This window comes from Pteropus alecto, unplaced genomic scaffold, assembly GCF_000325575.1.
Source record: "Pteropus alecto unplaced genomic scaffold, ASM32557v1 scaffold94, whole genome shotgun sequence".
NCBI classification, from domain to species: Eukaryota; Metazoa; Chordata; class Mammalia; order Chiroptera; family Pteropodidae; genus Pteropus; species Pteropus alecto.
In genome coordinates this window covers 7,862,470-7,880,029 of record NW_006437736.1, presented here as the reverse complement: position 1 = coordinate 7,880,029, position 17,560 = coordinate 7,862,470, and the positions used below count along the sequence as shown (strand labels likewise).

Genomic DNA, 17,560 nt, shown 5'->3' with positions numbered 1-17,560 from the left:
GGAAAGAAGGCATGCTGTGTTCTTCTCTAACACCATGAACTCTTCAGAGAAAGATGCTTCAGTTCGGTCTATATTTATATGTAATTAATAAGAGGTTATGCACCTATCACAAAGTTGGCTTATTCAGCAACAAGTAACTACCTGCAATTATGCTAAGTAGCTGCAGAAACCATGGTGAGCAAAAACAGGTACCACCCCCGCCCTGATGGAGCTCACCTTCTAAGCCAAGGAGACCAGCAGTAATCAGGCTGACAAGTTGTTACAAATTATAGGCAGGTACTGAAAAGAGAGTATAGTTACCGTAAAACAAACAAAAAACCTGAGGAGTCATGAAAAGCTTTAATTTTGAAGTGGTTCTTGAGCTGACATGTGAAGGATGAGCAGGTGTTAACCAGGCCATGTGTGTATTGGGTAGGGGAATAGGGGGGTTGGCATTTTAGGCAAAGGAAATAGTCTTGAAGAATAAAGGTACTTAGCCCATTTGAAACAATGAGAGAAAGTCTGGAACCCCCCAAGGGCAGGGAAAGTGGCACACAGTGGGGCTGTGAAGCGTCTTACAGGTCACTAAGGGCTTTGCTTTTATCCAGAGAGTGAAAGGAAACCAATAACTAGTTCTAAACAGAAGAGGGACATTGTAAGATTTCCATAGTAAATACCTGCTTATCTGCTCAATCGGATATTCTGCTTAATAAATGTTACCCTGAAGCTTTCAAGTGCTATTCTTTGAATAACAAAGAAAATACAAATAGACAAGAGAAAATATGAAGTGTGTGCATTTTGTTGTGGTTTGTTGAGTCAGTGCCATCGTTGCTTTATTTTCTTCTGTCCTCAGAAGATTTTCCAGGTGGCGGGAACCTTCTGCCTGCAACATTCCACCATGGTACTCACTGGGTCTCCTCTTTCTTCCTGCCAGATCTGCGTGGTAATCGCCGCTGTGTTCGGGATCGTCATTTATCGGGTGGTGACCGTCAGCACTTTTGCTGCCTTCAAGTGGGCATTGATCAGAAATAACTCTCAGGTTGCAACCACAGGGACTGCTGTGTGCATCAACTTCTGTATCATCATGTTGCTGAATGTGGTAAGTGAGCTGCAAGGTAACTGATCAAATGCATAAAATATATGCGCTGCACGTGATAGTTTTCTTCTGTTGCTTCAGGGACCTGGTCTTACAGAGTGCATCTGAGATGCACTCAGATCTGGGGATCAGAAGGCTTGAGTCAAATCTAGGCTCCCATATTTTCTGCAGTGTTTGGTTTGGCAAAGTATTCTCTCTGAATCTTAGTTGCCTTATTCAATAAGATAATACTGTATACCCTTTGAGGAAATTTAGAGAAAGAATGTATTTTAAAAGCCCAGCTCAGAATCTGTGACATAGTTCAACAGTGTTGGTTCTCCCTTCCTTTGTTTCTGAATGATGTGAAGGTCACCAGCGTCCAAAGCAGCCTTTGAGATAACCCTGCAGGGGACACATCAGGGCGATATGTGTCGCTTGTCTTGATTTCAGGCTTTTTTCAGTTGTATATTTCAGTCTAGATGTCTCCCTCGAACCCCAAACTGCCTAATGGATCATCCTCACCTTACACATTCAAACCCAGACTCTCCCTCGTCCTTCCGGAATCAGCTCCTCCCTCAGCCTCCATGTTGCGGTTGCTCAGGCTGAAAACCTTGGCATTATCCATGTCGCCTCTGTTTCTCTCACCATCAAAATGTTTCCAGAGTTTGATTGCCTTTCACGCATCCCCAGCTCCCACCTGGGTTGTGGCAATGCCCTCCGAACTGGGCTCCCAGCCACCACGTGTGTTCCTCTCCATCTAGGCTCCTCACAACAGCCAGAGTGAGCTTCTTACGCAGACGTTAACTCATGTCACTGCCCTGTTCACAATTTCCAGTGGCTTTCCTCTCGCTCAGACTGAAAGTTCACGTTTTCACATGGCCTCTGGGGCTCTCTCCCATCTGGCCCCAGTGACATCTCTGACCTCGTCTCCTCCCTGCTCCTCAACCACTGGGATGTCCAGGCAGGCTCTCACCCTAGTCTTTCCGCTTGCTCTTCTCCCTGCCTGGAATATTCTTCCCCACTGGGTCTGCATAGCTTGCTCCCTCACCTCCTTCAGGTCTTTGTTCAATTTTTTTTTAAATTAATTTTTATTATGGTGACATTGGTTAACAAAATCCAGTAAGTTTCAGGTCAACTGTTACTCTCCTAATGGCTTCCCTGGTCACTCAATTTAAAATTGCAGCTGACTCCTGCAATCTGACTATATCCTCCTTGCCTGCTTTATTTTTCTCTATGGCACTTACCACCACCTCATATGCTATGTTTTAAATTTTATTTTGTTCATTATCTGTCTTCTCTGTTGGGATTTAGGCCTATGAGGGCAGAAACTTTTGTCTATATATTTTTTGCTGTTATTGTTTCCGTGTGTCTGGAACAGGGCCTGGCACGTAGTAGGCTTTCAGTGCATTGTGATTATTTGCAGAATGAAAGGTAATAGCTGACATTGTTAGACTTGAGGTCAACCTACATATAAAAATACTGACATTAGAAATTTGTAGTAGGGAATAAATTAGATAATGTATGTGGAGTGCCACGTACAGCGTTAAGCCTAGAGAATTCATTATACTGCATCATAAATCTGGGCTATACTGCTGAAATGTTGTCATCATTAGTAAAGGGCTTCCCAAAGGCCAAATAATTTAATACTGTTATCAACACAGTCTTATCTACTCAGATTGCTATTTCTAGCTCTTTAAACAATCCTGAAGTCTATAACCAATAAACTCTGATTCTTAAGAGCATTCAACCTACCCGGTAATAAAGAAGTTTATGATTCTTAGGTGAACTATTAATCAGCGAGCTAATGAAATACAGATAATTTCTTCTTACTATTAATAAAACACACAGGAATTTATTACCTTAGGGGAAAAAAAGCTTTAAAATCCAGAAGTTATAAAAATGAAAAAAGAGCAGTGGCTGATCATTTTGACATGACGATTGTGTAACTGCTTGTTCAAGTGGAGGCTGAAAGTGGTGTGTGGCACCCCCTGACCCTCCTCGCTACTCGGCTAGTCTCAAAGTGGACTGTGGAATTCATTGTGAAGGGCAGTGATCACAGTGAAATTAACCAAACAGCCAGAGCAGTGAAAGAGTCTGCATCCTGGTAGGATGAGATGAATTAAAGCTTACTGTATTTTTTTTTAATAATAACTTTCCTCTAAAGTCTGATTAAAATTTAATTTATACATCTTAAATAATTTCTGTGTACATGCAGTGAGTCTATAAATATATGTTTGCTCATATGTTTTGAGCAGGTGCCAGTGTTTGTCAGAGTAATCCTTCATTTAGCTGGAAATCACTTATTCAGCAATCTCTACTTCATAAGACACAGCTTAGAAAAGAAACAATAAACTAAAAATGAAGAAGGAAGCATAAGGAGTGGGACATATATATGGTTCTGGACATTACAAAGCACATACCATGTGCTGGGCACTAGGCTAGTAGGCATTTCATATGTTTTATCTACCAAGGGGTTTCAGAGTCACCAAAATGGATGATGCAGAGTCCATACACTAAAGCTAACATTTGTTATTCTTGTGAATGACCTTAAGGTATATTTTTATTTATTTTAGATACAGTGTGAATACCTTTGGTGTTCTGATTTCTCAGCCAACATCAAACTAGGAAAACAGAAGGTTACTGAAGCAAGAATACAGACAAGACAGGACAAGCCATAGCAAGGGGAAGAAAAGTAAATAAAAAATATACAGAGGAATTCTCAAAACAGTGTCATTCAGGACCCTTTTGCGCAGGAACCATTTGCCTTATCCTCCTTGGCCATCTCTGATGACATCCCCAGCTCAGCGCACAGATTTACAGCCCTGTCTTATGCCCTGAAGCTCTGCAGTTTCCATTGTGAAGGCAACCAAGTGTGTAATATAGTTTGAAAAGACTCATCAGAATATCTAAAAAAGCAAATATCACATAAAGGACAGATGACAGACTAACGACTGTAACGTAGCTTTGATCAGTTTACTACTAAACTACTGATTTCTTAAGTTACTCAGTTTTCATGACTCAATAATATGGTTTTTTATAGCTATATGAAGTGTTTTCAACTACTAAAAATTTCAGCCATACTAATTTTGCAAAAATTATTATTTACATTAATCATCAATACTTTTTCATTAATTGAATACAAAAATTTTGAGAGTAGATTGGTTTTTAATTTACGTTCATTAAGGCCTCTAACTTTTAAGTAATACTGTTATAGATCACATACCTTTTTCTTTTTGCTAGATATGTCCAACGCTGACTAAAGAAGCAGGCCTATAAGAGATGCCTATTTTTAGATTTGATGATATGTATTTACTCTTACTTAATGTGTACTTTAAAATAAAATTCACATTTTACAAAAGTGTTTTGGATCCTAACAAAATATTATGCCTCTTAATGACTGGTTAAGGAGCACTTACTAGTTTTCATTTTATTTCTTTTCCTGAAAAAGTAAATATTTCAAAGATGAAGTGAATAGGATGGGTTTTCTTGCTCCTAGTCATGCTGCTTCAATTCCATTCTGTTTCACTAGCAACCAAAGAACATCTAAATATTGCAAGCTAAAAATGCCAACAGAGGACATATCCCAGGAGGAGACTAAAAGTTATTACTGTTCTATTCATTCAGCCATACCAATTGAATCAGATGTTTCATTATACCGTAAATAGTGAAAACCACAATGTCTTGTTCGAAAAAGAAGTAAACCACAAAATATGACTTGCATCAGACAATCTCAGATACATTGATCGGGAGAACAAAATCAAATTAGTAGTACTCTAATTAGAAGCTTCTTTTAAAAATACACTTAAGTTCACCAAGCTTTCTGTCAGTTACAGATTTTAACATTTGCAATTTGTAGCATCGGTATGGAAACTTAGATTTTTCCACTGCTCTTATCAGAAACACCCATGGTTTTTTATCTCAACTGCCTACTGAGACATCAGACTCCAGAAACCACTCTTCTGAACATCTGTTGCTGACCTTCAGTCTCTCTGTTTATGTGACCTTTCCTGCTTCATGCCTCTCACAGCCTCACTGTCTCTCTGTATCTTCAATGTATGTATAAAGTTTTCACAGATGCCACGGATCCCTACTTTGTCCTCATGCACTTATTTTTCAAAAGGTTAATATTAATCATATTTCAACTCCTATGCTGTTCCTTTTATAAATTCTCTTTTTTCAGTGCCCAATCCAAAATAACATTAGCACGTCACCAGCCCCCAAGACCTTTGAGACAAGTGTGCAAAGTGAGGCAGTTTGATAAACATATGTCAGCTTAAAAGCTATCAAGGATACACTGCATAATCAAAAACTGTATTTTTCAGAAAAGTTGACTCAACAGTCAAATATAATTTTCCTTGATAATTACAGAATTAAATAACTTTAATGACATAGTATGATTGTAATAGTAAAATAGATTCGATTAAAACATGTCTTAATCTGTTGTTTACCGGTATTTTATTTTTAAGATAAAATTAAAATGTGTGACTAATCTATACCACAGGATTTGTTATTAAAAATTCTACCAATCTCTTTTAACATTGGACTCTAGAGTTGGAGGTTTTATACACAAAATTTGATTCTGTGGCCTTATTAATATATCTTGCCATAGCAAACCATAGTCATTGATGAAAGTTTAGAGCTATAAAATCTGAGTATTTTGCCTGTTTCTGTAGTTAGCAGAAACCTTGGAAAAGGGAATTCAAAAGTTAGGAAGGACCTTAAGATCGATGAGTCTAATACCTACTCTCATGTAAGGAAACTGGAGGCCTGAAGAAGAGACGAGGTAGTGTGCCCAAGCCCCACAGCTTGCTGCTGGTCAAGTTATAATTCCAGTCGGGGAAATTTTATTATTTTGTTGTTGGTTTTTCTTCTTTTTCTTTTTTTTAAAATAATGGTGACATTGGTTAACAAAATCCAGTAAGTTTCAGGTGTACAATTCAACAGTAAGGCATATATATTGCATTGTGTGTTCACTGCCAATGTTAGGTTTCTTTCTGTCACCACGTATTTGACCCCTTTTATCCAACCTACCTCTCCCTTTGCCCCTCCCTTCTGGTAACCATTAGTCTATTGTCCATGTTTATCAGTCTCTGTCACGTTTAGGTTTATATCCCACATATAAGTGATATCATGTGATTTTCAACTTTTTCGTAGGACACTTCGGTTGTTTCATGGCCACCATGAATACTGCTATGAGCATGAGTGTGCAAATATCTTTTTGGATATATGTTTTCAAGTCTTTAGGGTAAATACCCAGTAGAGGGATTGCTGGATCATATGGTAGATCAATTCTTCGTTTTTTGAGGAACCTCCATACTGTTTTCCATAGTGGCTGTACCAATTTGCAGTCCCACCAGCAGTATATGAGGGTTCCTTTTTCTCCGCATCCTCTCCAACATTTGTTATTACTAGTCTTGCTGATTATAGCTATTCTACCAGGTGTGAGGTGGTATCTCATTGTGGTTTTGATTTGCATTTCCCTAATAGCTAGCGATGTCGAGCATCTTTTCTTATGTTTTTTGGCCATTTGTATGTCTTCTTGGGAGAAGTGTCTGTTCAGGTCTTCTGCTCATTTTATATTGGATTTTTTTTTTAATGTTATAGAGTTGTATGAGTTCTTTGTATATTCTGGATATTAGGCCCTTATCGGAGGTGTTGCTTGCAAATATATTTTTCCTTTCGGATGGTTGTCTCTTTGCCTTGTTGATGTTTTTTTTTGCTGTGCAGAAGCTTTTTAATTTGATGTAGTCCCATTCATTTATTTTAGTTTTGACTTCCCTTGCCTTTGAGGTCAAATTTATAAAATCTTTAAGTCCCAGGGTCCTTGAGTTTAGTTCCTATGTTTTCTTCTATGTATTTTATTGTTTCAGGTCTTATATTCAGGTCCTTAATCCATTCTGAGTTAATTTTGGTGTGTGGTGATAGACAACAGTCTAGTTTCATTCTTTTGCAGGTGGCTTTCCTGTTTTCCCGGCACCATTTATTGAAGAGGCTTTCCTTTCTCCACTGTATGTTTTTGGCTTTTTTGTCGCAAATTATTTGCCCATGTAAATATGGGTTTACTTCTGGACTCTGAATTCTGTTCCACTGGTCTGTGTCTGCTTTGCTGTCAATACTATGCCATTTTGATGATTGTCACTTTGTAGTATAATTTGAAGTCTGGCAGAGTGATGCCTGACTCCAGCCTTGTTCTTTTTTCTCAGGATGACTTTGGCAATTCGGGGTCCTTTGTGCTTCCATACAAATCTGATGATTTTTTGTTCTATTTCTTTAAAATAATTGGGGAAATTTTAACCAGTACATTTTTGCTACTTTTGTCTAAGCGTGATCTTTATTTGCATATTATTCAAATCCATTTGACTAATTTTCCTTTTCCTTTTCATTTATCATCTTTCATTTTAGATAAGGCACTTGTTCTTTTTCTTAGTTAATACCCTCTCTGGGGAATTGCCTAGACTTGAATTTGCCTTGAACAGTACACCCTGCACTTCCATTGACACATGCATACACGGACACACATGCACACGCACACACTTTCTTTCTCTCTTAAGGCCTCCATTTAGCAGATGACTGGGGGAGTTTAAGGATGCATCTAACATACTAATGGAAAAGCAGAGTATCATAATGGGAATTCCCAATAACATTTGATCACTTCAGTATTTATGAAAGCTATAAGCTAGAAAGTCCAGCAGTCCATAAACAGTAAGCAATATAGAATCTTACCCCCAGAAGCAGTCTGAGATTTTTACACTGAGAATGGTGAGGCCCAGGAATGTTACAACTTGCCCAGAATCACTTAGCAAGCCAGTAATTAGTGGCTGCTAGCCCTGTTGTCACAGAATTATTCACTCCAAAATGAGGAGATTTTAAAAACAATAAAATGGGACCTCGTACCTTTCCTTCTTGCCCTGAAAGGACACAATTGTTCACATTATCATCATTGTTTGAGCAATGGATGGATAGTGAAACAGTTTTTCACTAAACTGTTTTTGCTCGTGACTTGATCACCTTTTCCTTTATAATTACAGATTTTAGAACACATACAGTTCTTCTATTAAACATATGAAATTTATTTTACAGCTCTATGAAAAAGTTGCACTTCTTCTGACAAATTTAGGTAAGTCACACTTTTTTTTATTTCTGGTACAGTTTGTACTCTGGAAAATACCTTTTCAAAGGTTCATTTCTAAAACATTGCTGTAAAGAAATATTTCCTTTATTTGGAATTGCATACAGCAATTTGTTCTTTGCCCTCGACAGGATATTTTAAATATGGCTGATAACTGGGGGAGCTTTTCTGTCTAAAGCTTTAAAACTTGTCACAAACATTATCTATCATGAGCTAATGTAATTTAAAGTAGGTTTTCTCTTAACGTACAAAAAAATAAATCATCACAAAAACACGCGTATAGTGCCCAGAATCGTTTAGAAAAGTGTTCATTTGCTGCCTACAATTTTTATTTATTTTAAAATGTATCAAGTTTTCATGCTATAAGAAAAATCACAGCAAAGTTTCAGGCTTTGAAGGCTGGAGAACTTCTACTTGGAATGTAGGCAGGCTAACAATCAGAAATTTGTTAAAAGAACATTTATCTGGTGAGTCACCCCTAAGAACATTTGTCTGACTCCATAAAATACTACAACAACCTGGTAGCCAGCTATATGCTGTATATTTTCCACATTTTGAAGATATAGAAAGTGTCCCAATTTTATTATTGCGATATTAGTCATTTTCCTCTATGCAGTTTGAGGAAATTATGTGTTCCACACATGACCTATTTTGGTGCATTCCCATGCGCAGCTTGTCCAGAGAGAAAAAAAATCACAAAGGTATTTTTATTTATAATGACCATTATAAACAAGATGCTATTTGTTGAGTCCTTCTGTGTACCAGATACAGAGCTGAGCACTTGGCATATCTCCTTTAATGTCATTGAAATCTTCCATCGTCATCACCCCCTGCCAAAAAGATAGAGGTTTATGTCCACAGAAAGGTAACTATGCATTGGTAGACTGCCCAGTGGCACCTTGAGCCAGGCTGGCAGAGATGCCAATGGAGATACAGCACTGGTCCATTTGTAATTGGGACACCTGGAAATTCACCCAGCTGACTGACACCTGATAACTGAGATTTCAACAGCAGAAGTGAAAGAAAGTTAAAACCCTTTAAAATCCTTTTTCTTTTCTTCCCTCAACAGCAGTGCAGCCTTGTTCTGAAGCTGACTTTTAAACTGTTTTAAATAAAATTCTCTTTCTTTCTCTTCTCTGATATGCTCCCAGGAAGCATTTTGGGTTATAATTCACGGAAAAGGAATTGAGTTGAAATGGTAAATGAGTGATTAAAAGCTCAGAGAATGTGGAAACAGAGAAAACCTCATTGCATTAAATACATTTTCTTTGGCATGGCTTGGGGTGAGGATGCAGCTCCTAGGGAAGGATAAGTACATTTGACATGAGATGTCAACTTGTAGGTTTGGTCCATATTTTGGTTCATATCACAATATCCAAAGAGCATTTGCTTTATAGAAGCTGAAATATAAGGATCGGTGCCTGACTGATGTCAGGAAATTGTAAGACACAAATGATGATATACAGTAAAAGCTCTAAAAATGAGGTCATCTCCTTGGCATTCATCTATGAGAATGAAAAATGATGGCTGAGGGTAACAGGTAAAGAAGTCAAATGCATCAACATTCTGAGACAGGGATCTGGTTTTCTCACTTAGTAGTGCCTGGCATTTCACCAGAAATAGAAGTTGAGACCAAAGAACTTTTAGGATCTGGGAGGGGACCCGACCCTACACGGGGTCTTCCCCACAGGCGGAAACTAAGAGCAAAAGGAGGGACTCCTGCAGAGAGCCAGGACTAGGGACAAGGCCCCTTCAGCCTGGCTGTCTCTACTGCAGACTCCCTGGGCCTCCTGTAACAATGGAACAAACTGGATATTCTGTCCCCTCGGACACGTCAGTAACCGCTTCGCACCAAACCCTTTCTGGGGCTGGTCTACAAGCTTGAGGATCCCATGGGTGGTCCACTTTGTCTCCATCTATAGGCAAACGGAAGTCTCCCGCAGCCTCGTTGGGGTGCCTGTTACCACCCTGTGTGCATGGGGAGGGGGACAGAGGGAGTTGAGATGGGTCAGATGCCGCCTTTCAAACTCTGCTCCCCTTTCACCCACAGAACAGCCTCGCACGGAGTCCGAGTGGGAGAACAGCTTCACCCTGAAAATGTTTCTTTTTCAGTTTGTCAATCTGAACAGCTCCACATTTTACATCGCGTTCTTCCTCGGAAGGTAAGAACCCATCTGTCCATACTCCCTGGGCTGGGGACAGGACACAGAGGTCACTGACCAGGGGTGACAGAGAAGTCCCTCCTTTAGAGTGATTTATACAAAGTGTAAAAAGAGAAGATCAGCCACCTCCTTTTCCTTCCCACTCCCATCGCAGAAAATGGTCTTCGCTCTAAAGTATAAGTGTACCTTTTCTTGCAGAAGATCAGCCACCTCCTTTTCCTTCCCACTCCCAGAAAATGGTCTTCGCTTTAAAGTATAAGTGTACCTTTTCTTGATAAGGTAAGTCGAGGAAAATCATTTGCACATACAAAGGATGAATTTAAAACTGTGTACTCCATCTGCACCTGAATCCAGCCCCCGCATCTCACACCTATATGAGCAGGTGGCATGAGGGGGAGGGTGGCCTGCAGCATGTCCTGACTTTATCCTTGACGTTACGGAAGAGAGTGGGACATCCAGACAGGAAAGGGGACTGACGATACAGGATGCCAGTACTGCCTGGGTAACTTCTGAATCCAGCAGTTAGGAGGATTTGGAAAGGATCTCACATTTTCATGGCCGTGTCCTGTGAATTCCATCACACCAGGAAGTGTTTCTGAGCAGATGAGAACCAGGGACGGGCTGAGGATTGGGTTTTGGTGAGACGATGCAACAGCCTCTCCTCAATATTTAGCTACTTCAGTATGGAATTCTGGTCAAATAGTTTAATTTTTAAAAAAACCATTCCTATTAGAGGGGAACACACAATGCACTATATCTATCTATCTCTATATCTATATATAGATAGATATAGAGATAGATATATATAGATAGATATAGATAGATAGATAGATAGATATAGATATAGATATAGATATAGATATAGATATGGATGGACGGACAGATGGATAAATGGATGGATGATATAGAGATTTAGATATAGATATAGATATAGATATAGATATAGATATAGATATATATATAGAGAGAGAGAGAGAGATACGCCTTACTGTTAAATAGTACACCTAAAACACTGGATTTTGTTAACCAATGTCACCAAAAAAATTTAAAATTAAAAATAATAATCATTACTATAATTCAAAAAGATCAGAATGTGTTTCAAGCCAACCTGCTGCTTACACAGGCCAGGGCACTTGATATTCAGCAGAAGAGTTATAGTCACAGCAAGCAACGAGAACTGGCCTCTGTGGTCGACAGCCAGATAGTAAGGCCAAAGGGACATACACCTTGGAGAATTCTAGAAGATACAGTTATGACAGCTCTGAAGAGTTTCCTAATTCCCTAACACATGATACTTACTGTACCAGCAATTGTCATTAGAAGATGTGCTAATCTAAACATAATATCCACTAAATGCTTAGACCTATAAGATGCTAATGGTTTGTTTTTCTGTGTGTTGAAGATTTACAGGACACCCAGGTGCCTACTTGAGGCTGATAAACAGATGGAGACTAGAAGAGGTCTGTATTCTCCCATCATTCCTTGTTTCCTTCAGCCTTGCATTAACAGCCTTAGGGCACTTTGTACATACTAAAAACCAGACACCCTTTCTTCCTCCCCATTGATTCTTGAATTTCTGTGTTTGCTTACCTCGTAGTGCCACCCTAGTGGATGCCTTATTGATCTCTGTATGCAAATGGGTATTATAATGGTGCTAAAGCAGACCTGGAATAATTTCATGGAACTTGGCTACCCGTAAGTACCTTTGGTATCTGTGGTGGAGAGGCAGCATTGCTCATTATTGGCTTTTCTAGGTGTGGCAAGTAAGATAAGCAATGCAGATTCAGCAGCTCGGCCAGTGCGTATACCTGGAGCTAAGTGTTCATGCTCAGATATTCAAAGACAGACTCTAAAATAATAAACATTGGCTCTTTCGGAAGACCTAGCACAAGTCACATGAAAAAAAATGGATATTCTTTACTAGATCTCCACTCCTCCATTTCTGAGATAAATCAGGAATGGTAATTTTTTTTTAACTACCTTAAATTCAGACTGTACAGAAAAGAAACTCATGGAAAGGAGAAATGTTTAGGGGTTCAGAAAAGAAACCAGGGTATTTCTAAGTCAGAATATCTTAATCAGTAAAAATATTATCATAATAGTTTACGTTGATGACAATGGGCAAAAACCTACATCACCTTTGTAAGGATAACTTCAAATTCTGCTGTTCGCTCAGATCGGTTAAGTTTGAAAGGGACATAAAGCATCAACACTTCTATTTCTGCTTTAATTCTACACTTACTGGTTTCTGTGTCAGCTTGGTGTGTCCCATAAAGAACTCTAGGTTTCAGGGAGGATCACTTAGCCAGAAAAATTAGCTGGAACTTGGTTCACTTTGAAAAGGCATCTCTTAGCTCCCTGGCAGAGCCAATACTAGTAATTTTCATAGATTTATTTTTAGAAAACTTATTCCAAGTGTTTGATGTTTTCTGTAAAACTTTTTAAAGCATAAAAAATTTTAAACTAGAGGCATTATATTCTACTTTAAAGTATAAACCATAATTTAATTAAACCAGCTAGGCCAGATCTTCCTCTGAAAGCTTAGACCCGTAAGATACCTGGGTGTTGCCTTCGTACTGGGGGGTTAGTTTACAGATGTTCTCAGTCCTCTCTCCAATTCTCACAGGCAACGCTGAATCTGAGACAGTTTCGTGAGTGATTAAGTTCATCAGTCATTCTGTTCATTGGGAAGTAAAAATACTTGACATATAGCCTCCATTGTTATTCCTAATCCAAGGCCTTATTTCCCTGGTAGCCTGTCCTAATATTTTTTTTTAACCTTTTTCCCGTTTAGAAAAAAAAGGTGCAGCTCACTGCCAGAATTCATTTAACATCACTCATAGGAATGCTATGTTTTCTAGGATTTGACATTTTCAGTGATAGAACAACTAAAAACAGAATGATGTCATTTGCTTCCAAAGACTATCGATATTCTAGACCAATGCAAAAGTAATAAAGCGAGGTATTTCACAGCAAACACTGGGGGTAAGGTTAGGACTGTAATCCGTGAATTATCTCGGGCTACATGCTAAAGACACAAGCACTGCCAGCAAGCATTCTCAGGCCAAACAGGAAATGGGTTAAACTATGACTATATGTGGACTCTTATTGAAGTCTCATGAACAGTTATATAGATATATAAATTTATATTTTAAACAAATAGCTCTTGTTGTGCAGGTTAATTCAGAATTGGTGGACTAGAAGAAAAGTACGACAAGAACATGGGCCCGAAAGGAAAATCAGTTTCCCACAATGGGAAAGGGACTACAACCTTCAGCCCATGAACGCCTACGGACTCTTCGACGAATACTTAGAAATGAGTATGAAAATATTCTACTTTATCCTTTTCTTCTTTATCCTGTTTATCATAAATGCAAATTCTAGCTGCATTCAGCTAAACATCTTGTCTGGGCCCTCAGCGAGCGAGGATTCTTGAGTTAAATGCAAAGGAAGCAGTGTCTTGATCCATAGAGATTGTGCCAAAAGCCTATAATCACATCAGACTTGTCATGACACTGTGTTCTGTCCCTTGTAGTAAATCACCAGAAAACAAAAATGAGTTGGAAAATTTGATGAACCAAAGAAAAAGGAGTTATCATTCATCACGCGATTGATTGATTCAGCAGACCATCTGTTGAGCCCTGTTCTGTCCAGGCAGATATTACGCTTGGCACTAGAAATATAAGGAGTAAGGCACAGTCCCAGGTCTCAAGAGGGCATAGGCTAGTGAAGGAAGCCAGAGATATAAAGAGTAAGCGTAATAAAGTATCATAAGATGCTGCAGTATGAATCAGTAGAGGGTATAGTGGGGACAGTCATTTCCCTTGGATGGGGTTGACAGGAAGCTAAGAATGCCACACTTTTATTGAAGGAATCAGATTTCTCTGTAATCAAAACCAAGCTATTTATCTTAGCATGTAACTAAGAGCAGAAGGTTTGCAAACAGATTACCTGGGTTCAAATCCCAGCCCTAAAGTTTATTATGAAAACTTGGGCAGCTATGTAATCTCAAGTTCCTCATTTCTAAAGTGAAGATAATACGAGTAAGTACTTCATAGGGTCTTTGTGTAGATTAAATGAGTTAATGCATAGAAAAGGCTTAGGACAGTGCCTGGCTCATAGTATGTACTTGATATATAGTATGCAAATTTGCTAAAGTCTTATATCAATTATAATTGTTTCTATATTTTTTAGATTTTTCTTTACAAATTAGTCCTCTACAAATACTTTTTTATTTTCCTTTCTAATCATTATATCCTTTTGTTGTTCTTACCTAATCGCATTAAGATCTTTCGTATAATAATGCTGACTATAATTGATATTGGATATCTTTGTTCCTGACCTGAGGGTAAAATGTGATGTTAGCTGTATTTTTTTTACATACCTTTTTATTCATGATAATACATTGTTTTAATTTGGTTGTCTGTACATATGTTTATTAGCCATTTATATTTTCTCTTTCGTGAATTTCCTGCTCATAAACTTTGTACTTTTCTATTAAGATCATCTTTCCTCATTGACTTTTTAAAAATTTATTTTTCACTTAATTACATTCTCATGGTAATTATAATTATTGACATACAATATTAGATTCAGGTGTAAAACATAGTGATTAGACATTTATATACCTTACAAACTGATTAGTACCCATATGACATGATATTATTGACTATATTCCCTGTGCTGTACTTTACATCCCCGTGCTATTTTTATAACTGTCAAATTATACCTCTTAGCCCCTTTTACCCAGCCTTCTGACCCCCACCTCCAATCTGGCAACCATCTGTTCTCTGAGTTTATTTCTATTTCTCCTGTTCATTTATTTTGGTTTTTAGATTCCACATAAAAGTGAAATCATATATTTGTCTTTCTCTGACTTATTTCACTCAGCATATACCCTCTAGGTCTATCCATGTTGTCACAAATGGTAAGATTTTATTCTTTTTTATGGCTAATGTTCCATTGATTATATGTGCCACATCTTCTTTATCTAGTTGTCTACTGGTGCACACTTAGATTGCTTCCATACCTTGGTTATCGTAAATAAGTGAACATAGGGTATATATATATTTTTGAATTAATGTTTTGGATTTCTTCAGATAAATACCCAGAAGTGGAATTCCTAGGTCTTAAGGTAGTTTTTTTATGTTTGTTTGTTTTTTTTGAGAGGCTTTCATACTGTTTTCCATAGTGGCTGTACCAATTTATATTCCCATCAGCAATGCACAAAGGTTCCCTTTTCTCCATATCTTTGCCAACACGTATATTTGTTGATTAATTAAAGATAGCCATTCTGACAGCTGTGAGATATCTCACTGTGGCTTTAATTTGCATTTCTCTGATGATCGAATATTTTTTCATGTGTTTATTTTCCATTTACATATCCTCTTTGGAGAAATGTCTGTTCAGGTCCTCTACCCATTTTTTAATCAGATCGGGGCTTTTTTTTGGTGTTAAGTTTCTTATATAGTTTGGATATTAATCTCTTATTGGATGTATCATTGGCAAATATATTATCCCAGTTGATGGTTTTCTTCACTGTGCAAAAACTTTTTAGTTTGATGTAAACCCATTTATTTTTTCTTTCATTTCCCTTGTCTAAGGAGACATATCCAAAAAAGTATTGCTAAAGATGATGTCAGAGAGTTTACTACTTAATTCTAGGGGTGTTTTTTTTTATGGTTTTAGGTGTTACATTTAAGTCTTTAATCCATTTTGAGTTTATTTTTTTGTATGATGTACGAAAGTGATCCAGTTTCATTTTTTTTACATGTATCTGTCCAGTTTCCCTAGAACCATTTATTATAGAGACTGTGTTTTTACCCCATTGTACATTCTTGCCTCCTTTGAGATTGACCATATAGGTATGGGATTATTTCTGGTCACTCTGTTCCATTGATCTATGTGTCTGTTTTTATGCCAGTGCCAAGATGTTTTGATTACTATAGCTTTGTAGCATACTTTGATATCAGGTAGTGTGATACCTCCAACATTGTTTTTTCTCAAGATTACTTCAGCTATTTGGGGTCTTCTGTGGTGGTTCCATGTAAATTTTAGGACTATTCTAGTTTTATGAAAAATGTCATTGGTATTTTGATAGGGATTGCTTTGAGTAGTGTGGATGTTTTGATGGTGTAATTCTTCCCATCCATGAGTATGGTATATCTTGTATCAATTTCTTTCTTCAATGTCTTATAGTTTCTGAGTGTAGGCCCTTTACTTTCTTGGTTGTATTTATTCCTGGGTATTTTATTCTTTCTGAGGCATTGTAAATGGAATTTTTAAAAATTCTATAATAGTTCGTTATTGGTATATACAATACCAAAGACAAGAAAGACCTGTACTGTGAAAACTATAAGACATTGAAGAGGATGCAAATAAATGGAAGGATATATCATGCTTACAGATCGGAAGGATTAATATTGTTAAAATACCTGTGCTACATAAAGCAATATGCAGAATCAATGTAAACTCTATTAAAATACCAAAGGCATTCTTCTCAGAACTGGAACAACTAATTTTAAAATTTATATGGAACCACAAAAGACCCCCCCCCACCCCAAAGCCAGAGACCTTGCGAAAGAACAAAGTGGAAGGTATCACATTTTCTGATTTCAAACTGTACTACAAAGCTGCAATAAGCAAAACCACATGGTACTGGCAGAAAAAGATACAGATCAATGGAAAGAACTGAGAGCCCAGAAATAAATCCACATTCATATGGGCAAATATTTTCAACAAATAAGCGAAAAACATCCAAGAGGGTGAAGACAATCTCTTCAATAAGTGCTGTTGGGAAAATTGGACAGGTACATGCAAAAAAAAAAATATTTAAACTGGATCACTTTCTTATACAAAACTCAAAATAGATAAAAGACCTGAAACAATAAATTGCATAGAAGAAAACACAGGTACTAAACTCATGGACCTTGGATTTAGAGAGCATTTTATGAATTGTAAAAGCAAAAATAAGTGAATAGGACTATATCAAACTAAGAAGCTTCTGCACGGCAAAAAGAAACCTACAAAACCAAGAGGCAAACAACTGAATGGGAGAGGATATTTGCAAATAAGGGGCTAAAGAATTCATATGACTCAATAAAAAAAAATAATGAGTAGATGACCTAAATAGACACTTCTCCCAAGACATATACAAGCAACCAACAGATATATGAAGATGCACAACTTCACTAGATCATAGGAAAATTCAAATCA

At 37.6% G+C, this 17,560-nt stretch overlaps 1 protein-coding gene across 15 annotated transcripts in view; it reads left to right on the top strand.

Annotated features, from left to right (window-relative positions):
• ANO4 (anoctamin 4) overlaps window positions 1-17,560 on the top strand; it is a 332,447-nt gene that overhangs the window by 288,042 nt on the left and 26,845 nt on the right. For all 15 annotated transcript variants that reach the window (XR_003047093.1, XM_025048733.1, XM_025048727.1 and 12 more), the window contains 6 exons: window positions 914-1,078; window positions 8,135-8,171; window positions 10,234-10,345; window positions 11,748-11,805; window positions 11,943-12,040; window positions 13,523-13,665. Coding sequence is in view for 14 of the 15 variants with exons in the window: in XM_025048733.1 (XP_024904501.1) it covers window positions 914-1,078; window positions 8,135-8,171; window positions 10,234-10,345; window positions 11,748-11,805; window positions 11,943-12,040; window positions 13,523-13,665 (613 nt within the window). In the remaining variant the exon portion in view is untranslated. The remainder of the gene's footprint in view (window positions 1-913; window positions 1,079-8,134; window positions 8,172-10,233; window positions 10,346-11,747; window positions 11,806-11,942; window positions 12,041-13,522; window positions 13,666-17,560) is intronic.